The 15,423-nt window shown below is 49.0% G+C and overlaps 1 protein-coding gene and 1 long non-coding RNA gene across 2 annotated transcripts in view; one reads left to right on the forward strand and one right to left on the reverse strand.

Annotated features, from left to right (window-relative positions):
• TECR (trans-2,3-enoyl-CoA reductase) overlaps positions 1–13,440 on the reverse strand; it is a 26,458-nt gene extending 13,018 nt beyond the window's left edge. Inside the window, exon 1 of the mRNA XM_070416162.1 lies at positions 13,284–13,440. Coding sequence (XP_070272263.1) covers positions 13,284–13,298 — 15 coding nt within the window. The 5' untranslated portion in view covers positions 13,299–13,440. The remainder of the gene's footprint in view (positions 1–13,283) is intronic.
• LOC139011007 (uncharacterized) overlaps positions 1–15,124 on the forward strand; it is a 23,015-nt gene extending 7,891 nt beyond the window's left edge. The window contains exon 3 of the long non-coding RNA XR_011471577.1: positions 14,739–15,124. This is a non-coding gene — a long non-coding RNA (uncharacterized lncRNA). The remainder of the gene's footprint in view (positions 1–14,738) is intronic.
• The last annotated feature ends 299 nt before the right edge of the window (positions 15,125–15,423 follow it).

Here is a 15,423-nt window from a genome sequence, read left to right on the forward strand (position 1 = left end):
CAGAGGAATGGCCTGTGCAGCATGCTTGGTGCATTCAAGCAACAGAGCAGAGACCCCTGTGGCTGGAGGGAGGGAGCGAGGGTGGGACTGGGAGGAGATGAGGGCAGGGTGCTGACCAGGGGTGCAGGGTCTCATAGGCTGGGTGAGGACTTTGGCTTCTACTCCGAGTGAGGTGGGGGCTATAGAGAGTTCTGGGCAGAGCAGGAACATGACCTGACTTGGGTTCTTAAAGGAGCAGTAAAGAAACAAGGTGGCAGTAGGCTATAGGGATAATTCTATCACGAATAAAGGATGGCTTAGACCAAGGGGTCAGCAAACCATGGCCCACAGGCCAATTCCGGTCCACTATCTGCCTCTTTGTGTACAAGCTAAGAATGGTTGGAAAAAATCAAAAGAAACCTATTTCAAGAAATTCAGGTGTCAGTATCCACAAAGTTGTATTGGCCATGCTCATTGGTTGACGCATCGTCTAGGGCTGCTTTCGCTACAATGACTAACCCATTAGGCAGGCATCCCTCCCCTGTTTTTCTGAAAGTAAAGACTTGGGACCCAGTTCTAGGACTGGCAATAGGACCTGGTCCCCAGGGACTGGCATCACTCACTTTCTCACCCCCATGTAGGTCCCCAAGAGGCAAGTGGCATGGCAGGTGTTACCAGGTTAGGGTGGGAGATCCAGGCCCCACCTCCCAGTCTGGCCACAGCTCCCTTGGCTGCCCATCTCCTGGGACCCTACCTGGCCCAGAGGAGCTCCAACCTAGGCCATGAAATCTCAGTATGTAAGAGGGAGCCACTGGGCTCGGCCCGAGGGCGGCTGGGTGGTTGTGGCTGCCTCCTGCATAGCAATCCCGGTCCCCGTGCTCCTCCAGAGCGGCTGGCCCAGGCCAGGGAACCCCTCCCTACTAGAAGCCATGGCCCACGCCCACACAGAGCAAGGATATGCTTGCTGCACAGAACCTGCAAAGGGCTCAACAGTGTGCAGAGGGCATCTGGAACCTCTACAAGCCTTTTCTGCTGGCAGAGAAGTTCGTGTTCTTCACCCCCTCAGCAAACACTTGCTGAGCCCATCCATGTGCCAATCGTGCTAGGTGCTGGGCTCCAGGATGAATAGAAAGAACTATTTGTAACAGCAGGGTGCTGGGCAGTGTTCCAGGTGATGGGATACAACAGTGAGCACAGCCAAGAAGGCCATGCCCCCCACGGGACCTACTTATGCTCAAGGGGAACACAGGCAAAGCATCTATCATGTGACACGAGGTCAGGTTGTACCAGGCGCCAAAAAGAAAACAAAGGGCAGGAGACCAGAGTGCCACAGGAGTGGTCAGTGAAGGCCTTTCTAAGGAAGTGTGATTTGAACCAAACCATGAGGCTTCCCTGGGGGAGGTGCAAAGGCCCTGTGGCAGCACAGAGCTTTGCAGGGCTCAAGAACATCAAAAGGCTGAAGCAGAGTGGACTTGCGAGCAAACAACAGAGGAGGAGGTTGGAAGGGGGTCAAGATAAGCACTTTGGAAAGTTGCTGGAGTGCCACAACTCGTCTGGTTTTTAGAAGGATCCCTCTCTTTGCTGGGCAGCCAGTGCGAGGGGAGCGGGGGTGGGGGGGTGGGGGGACGAAGCCCGCAAGCAGGCAGAGACAGCAGGGAGTCTCAGAAACAACCCAGGCCAGAGACTCTGTGGCTTACACTGGGGCATAGAGGTGGCAAGTGGTGGAAGAGATACCCTAGTTCCTGGATCCTGAGTTGTCACTGATTCAAAACAAGCTGCCGACTTTTAAGAGAAAAAATAAGCTTCCTATGTCAAGATATACATTATATATGCACACATATATACATATACACATATATATCATAACATAAGGAACTTCTGAAAATGCTGAGGGGGAAATGTACCTCTTGGGATGAAGATAGAGTGACAAGTGCAAGAGGGTACTGGGTTTCTGGAATGTTTACCAGGCCTCGCCACATCTACCAAGGGAAAGGTAAACTGAGAATGCCAGCCCTACCTGTTGAGAGAGGTTCAGCAAGACGCCCACGGCTCTCTTCCCACCTGCAAGCCCCACAGGTGCCTGCTGGCTCTGCTCTGCCTTCTGGTTGAAAGTGAAATGAAGCAAGAGGAAAGGCATCGAAGAGTCTTGACAGGGACATCCCTCCCCATACTTTCTCCCCGGGTGGTACATGTTCCCAGACCCAGCCGGACACTGGAAATGGTGTCTGTCCAGAGGCCCCGGGTGAGCTGGAATGTGGTGGGCAGTGCAGTTCCTGAGCCGGCCTAGAGGAGTCTGGCAGGAAGTATTTTGGGGACTGATCATGGCTTTAGCACTGCCCACAGGATCCCCATCTTATCCTTACAGGACAACTCAAGAGTTCAGGTAACTTTGGGTCAAAGGGGGGGAAAAAGAGAATGGTCAAGCTCCAAAACAGCTAAAGATGAGCAGAGACCAGCTTCACGACAGAAGGGGGCCAACGCTAACACAGAGAAGCCACATGCACTCCAAGCCATAAACTCCAGGCCTTGAAACAGACAAACACCCTGCAGGCAGGCAAGGAGTTGCAGTGCCTTCTGAGACATGGCTGACTGCCTGGGCCTACCCTGCACCTTGCTCTACAGGACAGTGTCTCTAGCAGACATACCAAATCACTCGCTCCACATGTCTCCCGAGCCCCGCCAGGAGCCGGGGTTAAAGAGGAGAGTGAGGGACTCACACTGACACGCTCCCTGGAGGTGCTATGTCTGTGTGGAGAACTAACACAGGAGAAGTGATAGGGTGACAGGTGGCCTGGCTGGGTCAGGGGGAGCCTCTCAGAGGGGTGACATTCGAGCTGAAACCTGAATGACAGGATTTCCAGACAAGATGAGAATAACAGCCTCTCCCCAAAACGTCCCAGCACTGGAGTCACCCATCTGAACTCCAGCCCTGTCCTCTGCGGATCCTCACCCCGAGCCCGGAGATTTTGTTCGGACATGATTCTCTGGAGCAAATAGTATCCAATAATATACTGTTTCAGACTACAGATCGCCCAAGAACTCTGATATTACCCTCACCCACCCTCAAGAGCTACGCTTTCCCAACCCCAGCTCTTGACAAGCCTTGATGCAGCAACCCCCTGCCGAGATAGACTCCTAAGGTGCCTGGGAGACAGCTTCTCCCCATAAGACTGGAGGCTCCCTTTGTGACCCCCTCAAATTTCAACCTGCTTCCTAATGCTCCGTGAAGCCTCAGTGCCAATGTTAAGCCACCCTCTCCCAGACTTGGCCAACCCACACCCACCCTGATGACAGGCACTGTTCCCATGGGCCCACCACACAACTGGCATGGCCCTGGCCAATGCTCCCTTTAAACAGGAAGAAAATAATCATTCCGAAGGGCCCAGGGTACGACACATACCCTGCAGTCCCCTGGGCTGACTGAATGGCCTGGGGACTCTGTTTACATAAGAGCCTGGTTCAAGCAGGGACAGGGACAGGGCTGTGCCAGCCTGCCAGTCACTCACTGCAAGCTAATGAGAGGCCCTTTATCCCTCCAAGGGCTGGGGGAGGCTTGGCCCATCTCTAACTAACCATTTGTCAATAAGGAACTACCCTGAGCATTTATGTAGCAAACACCATAACAAGAGAGCCCCCACGGACTTAAACCACCTCCTGGAAGTTAACCTTTTAGATAAAATCAACAGGGGAAAGGGACTTCCATCACCCTCGGGTTAAAGTGCACAGGCATCCGGGTGGCTACGAAGCCCTGGCTGGCCGGCCTCATTTCTTGAGGTGGGACACCCAAGGAAGTCTGGCCTCCCAGCCCCAGCACATGCTGGTCCCCTCCCCCTCCTTCAGGCCTCACTTAGGCGCACGACCTTGAGGGCGAGGCTGAGATTCATTCACTCCAGTATTCCTGGCATGTGAGGGGTAAAGAGAAAAAAATATGTTGGAACTAGCGGACTAATGAAGTGATAGATTGGAAACAGGTAAGTGAAGCCCCACAGTATACCCAGGGCAGCAGATCCTGCCAGCCACCTGTGTGGGGAGGGGTGGGCCCAGGTGCAGTGTTGGCAGCTCACATTGAAGGGGTGGGATGACAGGGAATAGTCCTGCTGAGGTTGGGTAAACCCAGAGAAAGTGGTCAGAAGCCATAAGAAGCTGCCTTCCCAACGTCAGGACCCCTAACGAGGCCCCTCAGCCCATCGTGTGAGAAACCAGACTCATCCAGGCCCCTGCAGCGGGCCCCACTCTCACCCTTCTGCTCCCTGTGAGCCTGACTGCAAGAAGAAGATGCATTCATTCATCCACTCATTCATCCAACAAAGAAGCACTGACCGAATGCCAAGGAGATTGTAGGAACAAGACAGAGGCCCTGCCCTCACAGAGCTCAGTCTGACCAGGGTAGAAAGATCATCAAGTAACCAAATGAGAACACCAAAGCCTAAACAGCCCATGAAAGGATTACAGGGGGCTAGGGAGTAGGGTTGAGGGTTGTACTCCAGATAGGATGGTCCAGGAAGGCCTCTCAGCATGACACTGAAGCTGAGCTCTCAAAAACAAGGGACCGGGCAAGGGAAGAACAGAGGGAAGTGCATTCCTGACTGAGGGCTCAGCATGTGCTCCTAGAGCAGGGACATGGCTGTGGGTGTTTGAAGAGTGAAAGCGTGCAGTGTTGAGTGAGGAAAGCAGGGGACAGAGAATGACAAGAAGCCTCAAAAGGTGGGAGCCAGAATGCTAAGACCCTCCCATCGACATGCTTCTGTGAGCACTTTGACTTCACTGAGGGTCTTCGCACAAAGCAGGAAAGAGTGGATCATCCCAAAATGTAACTTTGACATTATATCAAAACCGATCCCTGGCATCTGGGCTGCTTCTTCACCTTCTGGGGATGTTATTAGCACGAAGCCATCTCTAGGGGCCCCACTGGCTTGCTCACCGACAGTTTTCAGGTGTTCAAGAGACCACATGCAGAAAGCACTCAGGTGCCTGACTGATGCAGATCTGTCTTTATCGGCCGGCGATTGGTTCTGATACACCTAATGCTTTGGACAGTGACTGGAGGCCAGGAATGTGCTGGGCACTTCACACTCCCCAGTGGCCTCTGAGACAGGTGTCCTCATCCTGACTTCACGGGTGAGAAAACTGAAACACTGATAGGGTAAATGTCCGAAGGCAGATCCACCCAGTGGCCTCCACAGGCCACCCCCTTCATCCCTTCCTCGGGGCATGAGCACCTGGGCCCACACACAGCAGAGCCCATGTGGGTCTGGGAGAATTGGGCTCTGCCAGTCACTGTGTGACCATAGGCACGTCACTTTGCTTTTCTGTGCCTCAGTCTCCCCATCTGTCAAACAGTATCTCTTTCACAGATTAATTATAAGGGTTAAACAAGCTACTAGATAAAAAGCACTTAGGGTGAGCACTACACTGGCAGTAGCTTGATGGTGGTGATGATGATGCTCTGGCTGTTTCCTGTGTTCAAACATTCTCAGCTGCCACTGTCAATGTCTGCAAGAGGGTATTAAGACCTAGCCTGAACTTGACCCACCAGCCGGAGGTCTCTGGCCTTTCTCACCCAGCCAAGCCTGTCGGTGAAAGTGCAAAGATTCCCAACTAAACAACCATGTCACAACAGGTGCAAGTCCCTTCCAAGCACATTCCCCACTCAGTTGTCAACCCTCCACTCCCCTCTCCTCAGGAACCAGTTATTCAAGGAGCTCTGCTAAGCACAGGATCACTCCCAGTCCCAGCCAGTGGGGCTCAGTTGCCCCACCTGGAGCCCACCCTCACCCACCTCCTACCTGCCTCCTGCACCTAGACCAGCGGTTCTCAACCTGTGGGTCGCAACCCCTTTGGGGGTCGAACAACCCTTTCACAGGGGTCACCTAAGACCATCAGAAAACACACATATAATATTGTTTTTGTGATTAATCACTACGCTTTAATTATGTTCAATTTGTAACAATGAAAATACATCCTGCATATCAGGTATTTACATTACAATTCATAACAGTAGCAAAATTACAGTTATGAAGTAGCAATGAAAATAATTTTATGGTTGGGGGTCACCACAACATGAGGAACTGAATTAAAGGGTTTTGGCATTAGGAAGGTTGAGAACCACTGCCCTAGACCCTCCCCTTCTCCACCTCAGCCCAACCCACCCTGCCTCCTCCAACTCAGCACCAAGGCCTCTGGAAGGCAAGTAGATCAACAGAACTTGCTAAATGTTAGCTGCTGTCCTGTGCTTTGCCTGGCCCTGAGCCGAGTGCCTTCCAGGCATCTGCTCATCTAATGTTCACCAGAGCAATAACCCCTTGAAGCCATAACCCAGTGACGTTAGGGACCATTATGCCCAGCAGGGTAATGGTCAGTGTGCAACAAGGACCTCTGAAGGGGGAGGGGCCAGCAGGGCACACCCTTGACCCCCACTGAATGAATGAGAAAACTGGCTTGTGAGGTTGCAGAACCTGTCCATGGGCTTCAGCTTTGTATGGGGCAGTTAAGGATCTGAATCCAACTCAGATCCAAAGCCTGCAGGCTTTGCTGTCTTCCCAGGAAGGACACTGCCAAACCCAATGAGGGACTGGCCCTGTGGCCCTGGCAAAGGCCCTCCTCTCTGGGCCTCAGATCCCTTACCTGTAGAGTACAGAAGACAAACCCGAGAATTCTAGAGCTCGTTCAGGCTCGGGGTTCTCAGATTCGGGCCCGCAGGAAGGGAATGGCTGAAGTGCAGAGCTACCAAGGGACAGAAGAGGGGACCCACCAGGACAATCTGAAACAGTGAATCACTACCTGCTCAGAGCAAGAAATCTCCTAGCCTGAGGCACGCCAACACAAGGAAGGCCTTTAAAGCTCACCAAGCTTTCATGGCTGCAGAACTCTACAGTCCACCAATTTTAAGGCAGAGGTAGACCCTCTGCCAACAGTCCACACTGGCCCACGGCGCCTCTCCCACCCTCCAGCCATGGATGTGTCCTCAGAAACATACACAGCCATCCGCAGCCTGGAGCAGCGTCAGTAGAGCATCAACCGCAGGGACAGAAACAGGAGACAGGCACTTTGCTTCCTAGGTCTACGACCTTGAGCAACTTAATTACTTCTCTGAGCCTGTAAAGTAGAAATAATACTCTTGCCTACCTAATCAGATGCTCACAGGACTCAATAAGCAATGGCAGCTGTCAGCAGCACCATCACACTATTCTATCAATGAGGAGTCTACAAAATGGGGGACAAAGGGTACCCACCTCTCAGGGTTTTTAGAAGGACACCATAAATGTCAAGTGTCCCTGCTTTTATCACTATCTAGCCACAAAAAGATAGCTCAGATGAGGGGGTCACAACTAGGGTCCATCCTGTCTGCAAATGCAAAATCAACCCCCAAAGCACTTTCTGAAGACCTGTTCAATGCAATGTAGAAGGGTGTGAGAGCCCAGCCGGTGTAGCTCAGTGGTTCAGTGTCAACGCATGAACCAAGAGGTCCCCAATTCAATTCTCGGTCAGGGCCCATGCCCGGGTTGCGGGTTCAATGCCCAGTAAGGGATGTGCAGGAGGCAGCTGATCAATGTCTCTCTCTCATCTATGTTTATATCTCTCTATCCTCTCCCTTCTAAAATCAATTTTTTTAAAAACATTAAAAAAAAAAAAAGGTGCCGAAACCGGTTTGGCTCAGTGGATAGAGCGTCGGCTTGTGGACTGAAAGGTCCCAGGTTCGATTCCGTTCAAGGGCATGTACCTGGGTTGCGGGCACATCCCCAGTAGGAAATGTGCAGGAGGCGGCTGATCGATGTTTCTCTCTCATCGATGTTTCTAACTCTCTCTCTCTCTCCCTTCCTCTCTGTAAAAAATCAATAATATATTTTAATAAAAAAAAAAAAAAAAAGGTGTGAGAGTAAAGAGATCAAGCAGTCCCCATCTTAGAACATATCACCTTCCTGCAAACAGGCACCAAATTTAACCTGTAAGGATCAGAGAACCACATGTTAAAACAGGGCTTGATGGCCAAAAACCCCCCTACTTATTCCTCACCTTTTTCAAAAGGACACAAGAATTCAGAAGAAAAAATTACAACACCTAGAATCCCATCTCTGAAGTAAAATTTTCATTTTATTCTAGTGTTAACGTAAAAAACCATTGAAACCTGTAAAGAATTTTTGATGAGTTTATTTGAGCAAAACTGTCTGCCGGGAAGCAGAACCTCAACAAATTGAGATAGTGTTCCGGGGAATGGCGGGGTTACATCCGAATTTATACATTCCAATCAAAGGAGGAACATAGGTGGGTTACAAGAAATTCATTGCTAATAGATTAAGGAGGTGGGATTAAGCGAAGGGGGGGGGGGGGGACCCCCTGGGATAGGATAAAAAGTAAAATGATGGACACATACTTAGGTGGGTGCGGGATCAATTAACATGATAATGAAGGAATTTGTGGCATCTGTCCTGGGACCCAGCACACCTGGTTGTGCCCCAGGGGCTCCAGATACAGGGAAGTCACAAGTTACCCAGACATTTCAAGGGTATGTTATCATAGATGCAAAAAGACAGACAGGCTCAGTTAAGATAAAGGTTGACCTTGTCAGTGAAGATACAAGCCTAGGACGTAACTGCCCACCATAACTGCTTTTAGTTAAAGTTTAATTTCAGACCATCCTTTGTGGTTACTCTAGGTCTCTGAGTTTGCAAAACTGCCATGCAGGCCTCTCCTGAGCTTGTCAGGTCAGCATGCGGCCCCTTTCGTCCACACTAGTCATATTAGATTCTTTTTCTTTTTTTAAAACAGACATAGCTCGCCAAAACCGGTTTGGCTCAGTGGATAGAGCGTCGGCCTGCGGACTGAAGGGTCCCGGGTTCGATTCCGGTCAAGGGCATGTACTTGGGTTGCGGGCACATCCCCAGTGGGAGCTGTGCAGGAGGCAGCTGATCCATGTTTCTCTCTCATCGATGTTTCTAACTCTCTATTTCTCTCCCTTCCTCTCTGTGAAAAATCAATAAAAATATATTTAAAAAAAAAAAAAAAAAAAAACAGACATAGCTAAAGCCTCCCCATAACTTTTCTTCCCCATCTTTTTCTCCCAAAGCAATGGTTCTTCTAACTACTGTGTAATTCCCACACATTTCTCACCTTGTATTACAATTTATCCTTACATTTGGTATATGCCCATAAACAGCAGTACATGGAAGTCTCACTTGGTACTTCCTTTTTTTCAATTTACAAAATCTTTTGCAACTTGCTTTATTCCTCTCAACAGGATATTTGGAGATTTATTAAAGGGCTAGGTAAATCAAACTGATTTCTTTTCATATAATGGAATTGTGCAAAACATTTAAAAAGGATGACCCAGATCTGCATGTAGCACCACCCCTTTTATGTATACCCCTTGCTAATATGTTTCCAGAAACTTCATAATGTCCTTTAAAACTTTGCTTCACTCCAAGGAGCAGCCAGAGACAGGTTCACAGAGGTGAAGTAAGCTGCTCGGGGCCATGCCATTACTTAGGGTGGCAGAGCCAGGACTCAGCCCAGGCCTAGTCAAAGCCCACACACCTACGACACCATTAAACCTGGCTTGCACTTTCTCCTTAATTTTCACCTTCCTACTCAGTTCTCTGGCTCTAAACTATCCCATGACTGGTATTCTAGTTACAGACCTTTCACATACTTTCACCTGTAGAGGCAGCTGAAGCAAGAATTTGCCTGAGGCAAAGCACAATATTGGCCTAGAATAATCTGCAAAATGGGCACCAACAGAGCTACCCTTTGAGGTGAGGTGATGGAAGATCCTAAATGAGGGCAGTGGGGACCCCGAGAGGATGAGGCTTCCTCACCTCGGGGTACCCAGCTGCAGGAAATGAGCAGGGTCTTGGGCTCAGGGAGGCTGAAGGTACTGATTCTCTTCATTTATAAGATGCAATAAGCTGTTTTTCCAGTTGCTACTGGGATCATTATTTTGACCTCTAATCAGCAATGGCAAAAACTGCAATTTAAAAAAAAACAAACCTGTAGCTTGAGATAAGTAGTTCTCTTATCTTAACTTGCTCTGACCCCCAGATAATCCCAAGGTCAGCTCTGAACTTCCTCCCTTCCTCTCTGAAATCAATAGAGAAATATATTTTTTTTAAAAAAGAATAAAGATGATTAATTTCATACATATTTTACCAAAAAAAAATTTTAATTAGGAGGTGAGGGGAGGAGAAATCTCTCAACCTGCTAATTTTTATTTGGGGACTAGCATGACATAGTGGCTAATAACTAGGAACTCTGGAGTTTCTTGTTTATTTTTTTAAATATATATTTCTTTATTTCAGAGAGTATGGGAGGAGAGAGACAGAAACATAAATGATGAGAGAGAATCATTGATGGGCTGCCTCCTGCACACCCCCTACTGGGGATCCAGCCCGCAACCCAGGCATGTGCCCTTGGCTGGAATCGAATCTGGGACCCTTCAGTCCGCAGGCTGACGTTCTATCCACTGGGCCAAACCAGCCAGGGCAAGGAACTCTGGAGTTCTGAGTTTCTCTGTGTTCTGCATTCACTAGCTAGGAACCTTTGAGCAACTAACGTCACATCTCTGAGATTGTTTTTCGGTTTACAAAAATGGAAATAATAACAATAAAAGTCTCCTACCTCATAGGCCATGAGGCTAAGAGAAGAAGGAAACTGAATTTTATTAGCACAAGAGTGAGCACTTGAGAGAAACCGAGATGGCGGCATAGGTAAACACCAGGGCTTGCTGCCTTGCACACCCACTTCAAAAATACAACTAAAAGACGGAACGGACATCACCCAGAACCACAGGAAGGCTGGCTGAGGGGAAATTCTTCACTTAGAAGGAAGGAGAACAGCGTGCAGAGACTCAGAGGAGGCACAGTGCGGAAAATGCAAAGGTGCGGAGGTGCGAGTGGAGCCGGCTGGTGGCTGAGGGCGCGGTTGTCGTTTTTAATCAGGAGGGAGTCTCAGACTCTGAGCTCCAGATCCGGGCAAGTCTCTAGGGACCCAGACTCATACGGGAGAAGCGGGGCTGTCTGACATCAGTCGGAATGTGAGGGCAGCTTTCTCTCCGAGGTTTGCAGTGGATGCTGGGACTCTGAGAAGCAGAGACTCTGGGAATGGGACTGAGAGCAGCCATAACTGCTCCCTCTGCCCGCCCTGTTGATCCCGTGCGACCCACCCCGCCCAAGCCCTGCACAGAGCCATTTGCCAGATAGCCTCAGGCAAAGGCTAGATTAGCACCTCTCCAGAGGACAGAAGTTTTCCCACTGCAGATACAGCTGATTCTCACAGCCAGTTGGCCTGGAGGTCAAATCCCTAGTATTAACTACAACAATCAAGGCTTAACTACAACAAGACTGTGCACAAAGACCCCAAGGGGGTGCACCAAGAAAGCATAAAAAATGCTGAGACAAAGAAACAGGACAAAATTGTCAATGGAGAATATTGAGTTCAGAACCACAATTTTAAGGTCCCTCAAGAACTGTCTAGAAGCCGCCAATAAACTTATTGAGATCTACAAGAAATCTAATGAGACCCTCGATGTTGTGATAAAGAACCAACTGGAAATTAAGCATACACTGACTGAAATAAAGAATATTATACAGACACCCAACAGCAGATCAGAGGAGCGCAAGAATCAAGTCAAAGATTTGAAATGCGAAGAAGCAAAAAAAACCCAACCGGAAAAGCAAAATGAAAAAAGAATCCAAAAATAAGAAGATAGTGTAAGGAGCCTCTGGGACAACTTCAAGCATACCAACATCCAAATTATAGGGGTGCCAGAAGATGAGAGTGAACAAGATATGGAAAACCTACTTGAAGAAATAATGACAGAAAATTTCCCCTTCCTGGTGAAAGAAATAGACTTACAACTCCAGGAAGCGCAGAGAACCCCAACAAAAGGAATCCAAAGAGGACCACACCAAGACACATCATAATTAAAATGCCAAGAGCAAAAGACAAAAAGAGAATCTTAAAAGCAGCAAGAGAAAGAAACTCAGTTACCTACAAGGGAGTACCCATACGACTGTCAGCTGATTTCTCAACAGAAACTTTGCAGGCCAGAAGAGACTGGCAAGAAATATTCAAAGTGATGAATACCAAGAACCTACAACCAAGATTACTTTATCCAGCAAAGCTATCATTCAGAATTGAAGGTCAGATAAAGAGCTTCACAGATAAGGAAAAGCTAAAGGAGTTCATCACCACCAAACCAGTATTATACGAAATGCTGAAAGGTATCCTTTAAGAAGAGGAAGAAGAAGAAAAAGGTAAAGATACAAATTATGAACAACAAACATGCATCTATCAACAAGTGAATCTAAGAATCAAGTGAATAAATAATCTGATGAACAGAATGAACTGTTGATTATAATAGAATGAGGGGCATAGAAAGGGAATGGACTGACTATTCTTGGGGGGGAAAGGATGTGGGAGATGCGGGAAGAGACTGGACAAAAATCGTGCACCTATGGATGAGGACAGTGGGTGGGGAGTGAGGGCGGAGGGTGGGGCGGGAACTGGGAGGAGGGGAGTTATAGGGGGGAAAAAAGAGGAACAAATATAATAATCTGAACAATAAAGATTTAATTTAAAAAAGTGAGCACTTGCTAAAATGAGTTACTAAAAAGTCAGCAATAATTAAGTGATAAAATTACTAATATTATCAGAGAGATCTCTACGAGCCTGAAGAAACTTCGTTTTACGGGAAAAAGAAGCCCAGCTTAGGAGTCAGAAGACGGGCTTCAAGAGTGGCTGTGGGCGTGAGACTTCTGTGACACACAAGGGACGACAAAGATGATCTCTTAGATTACCAGGAAGCCAGATCAGCTTTGTTGCTTGGCGGGAACCAGCCCTGGCAGCACCTTCCTCACCTCCTAAGCTTCTCGGGAACGTGCCAGGCGAGGGAAGGGGTCCAAAGGTCGTGCCAGAGAGGGCTGATAGCAAAGCCCCTTCCTAAGCCCGAGGTGGCGACATGGTGCAAGGTTGTGCAAGACACCTACGCATTGGGAGCAAGGGTCCCGCACCCTCATTCCTCCCCTGCCAAAGCCTGCAACTCTGCCCGCTGGGAGAGCTGCAGGAAACTGCAAACTCCTCAGGTGCAGCAGAGACCCCCAAGAAAAGGCATCCCCAAAACAGCCTGGGTTGCAGAATTATAAATACCTCCTCTGCACATGCGCACTGAAATTTGCGAGCGTCCTGGGGCACAACCGCGCCCACTGCGCCTGCGCCGTCCAGCAGTCCTTCGGGCACAGGACAGGAAAGGGGGATCTCGTGGACCCGCAAAAAGAGAGTGGGTTTGCGGTGGCCGTATCCTCATTTCTTACCTCGTAATGCTTCATGATTTCCTCACACGGCGGCTACTGCTGCTGCTGCTGCTGCTGCTGCTGCTGCTTGCTGCTTGCTGCTGCTGCTGTTGCTGCTGCTGCTGCTGCTGCCGCCGCCGCCTCTGAGCACGCAACGCTGCACAGGTCTCTCTGGCGCTCACGACTGCTGCGCAAGACTGACCACGGCTCAGCGTCCGCCCCGCCCCTCCCTCCGTGCCCTTCCAGCCAATCAACGTGTAGGGCGCCCACCTTCGTCCCTTCCCCACGGGGAAGGTCTGAGCGGAGACTAGCCGCTCTCACCATAATGCTAGCCAATCAGATTGCGGAATCCATCGAGGGAGCGGAACGCGGGCACGAAGTGGGCGAGAAAGAAGGGGCGTGGCCCTCCACCAATCAAAATGGATCTCGAGGCCGCGCGTCCCTTTCCCCGCCTCTTGACGGCGTCGCTGTGGAAACGAAAGGAAGCGACGGTTACTGCAAGGCGGGGGCGGGAGCAAGAAGTTGAGTGACAGGGAGGGCAGCATCCACAAGGCGGGCGGCGAAGCTAGGTGAATTCCGAGATTGGCGGCCCCTGGGGTTCTGGGGAGCAACGGAAGAGGTCTAGGGGTTGGGGGCGTGGGCTGAAGCGCTGGTATGGAGTGGCCTCTGGCGAGGAGACCCCTATCTGTCATGAATGGGAGGGAAGGAAAGGGGAAATGGGTGGGGGAAAGTACCCTGAGACCCTCCCAATCTGTAACTAGGGGGTGTCTTCACTGCCCTTTTTAATGCAAGCCCCCGTCCCCTTGTGGCAGGGGACCCACATTTGTTTCCACCTGCGCTGTCCGGTATGGTCACCACATGAGCCCTTGAAATATGGCTGGTCCAATTTGAGATGTGTTGTATAAATGTCAGACACATCAATTCCAATGATAGTATGAAAAGGAAATAATTTTTTTAAATCTCATAATAACCTTTTATGTTTATTATATCTTGAAATGATAATATTTTGGATATATTGGAAGATATATTTCTAAAATTAAGTTCCCCTGTTTCATTTTACTTTTTTTTTTAAAACAAAGTACTTTTTTTGGTGATATATTTTTATTAATTTCCAAGAGGAAAGTAGAGGGAGAGAGAAATAGAAACACCAACCATAGGAGAAAATCATTGATTGGCTGCTTCCTACACGCCCCCCACTGGAGACAGAGCCGGCAACCCCAGGATGTGCCCTGACCCAGAATCCAACCACGACCTCCTGGTTCATAGGTCCACGCTCAACCACTGAGCCACTCATCTTACTTTCTTAACATACCTATTGGAACATTGAAAATCACAGACACAGCTCCCATTTATGGCTGGCAGTTGTGCCTCGCACGCTCGTGCGCATACACACACACACTCATGCATACAACATTTCTGGACAGGCTGAGCAGGCAGCACCTGGTACACTCCCTCACTTTCTCTTCTTTCTCCCAGATCCAGGCCTGCCCTGAACCACCATCAACTTGCATCATTGGAAACCCATGATGATCTGATATCAGGGACATGGTGAGAAGTCCTCAAAGGTAGACAGACCTCTGAGTCATAGGGTGGGGCAAGGGTGAGTCATTGCTGAGCCCTTAATCATCCAGGTTGGTTCTAAACACTCTGAAGCTACAACTTTTGCGGACTTCTAAGTAACAGCAAAGGCTGTGGTCTTCAGAAACTGAAACCATCTTTTTTACTCGGTCTATGTGGACAAAACAGATGAAAACACAAAGGTGTTTTATAACCGCACTTTCAAAAGCATCAATTTTATTCTGTTGGTAGTTGGGGGGCTCACAATATCTTTTTTTTTTATTAAATCTCTATTGTTTAGATTACATTTGTTCCTCTTTTTTTTTTTCCCCCATAACTACCCTCCTCCCAGTTCCCGCCCCACCCTCCGCCCTCACTCCCCACCCACTGTCCTCATCCATAGGTGCACGATTTTTGTCCAGTCTCTTCCCGCATCTCCCACATCCTTTCCCCCCCCAAGAATAGTCAGTCCATTCCCTTTCTATGCCCCTCATTCTATTATAATCAACAGTTCATTCTGTTCATCAGATTATTTATTCACTTGATTCTTAGATTCACTTGTTGATAGATGCATGTTTGTTGTTCATAATTTGTATCTTTACCT

This window comes from Myotis yumanensis, unplaced genomic scaffold (assembly GCF_028538775.1).
Source record: "Myotis yumanensis isolate MYYU_CA2020_CCGP unplaced genomic scaffold, mMyoYum1.0.hap1 SCAF_5, whole genome shotgun sequence".
NCBI classification, from domain to species: domain Eukaryota; kingdom Metazoa; phylum Chordata; class Mammalia; order Chiroptera; family Vespertilionidae; genus Myotis; species Myotis yumanensis.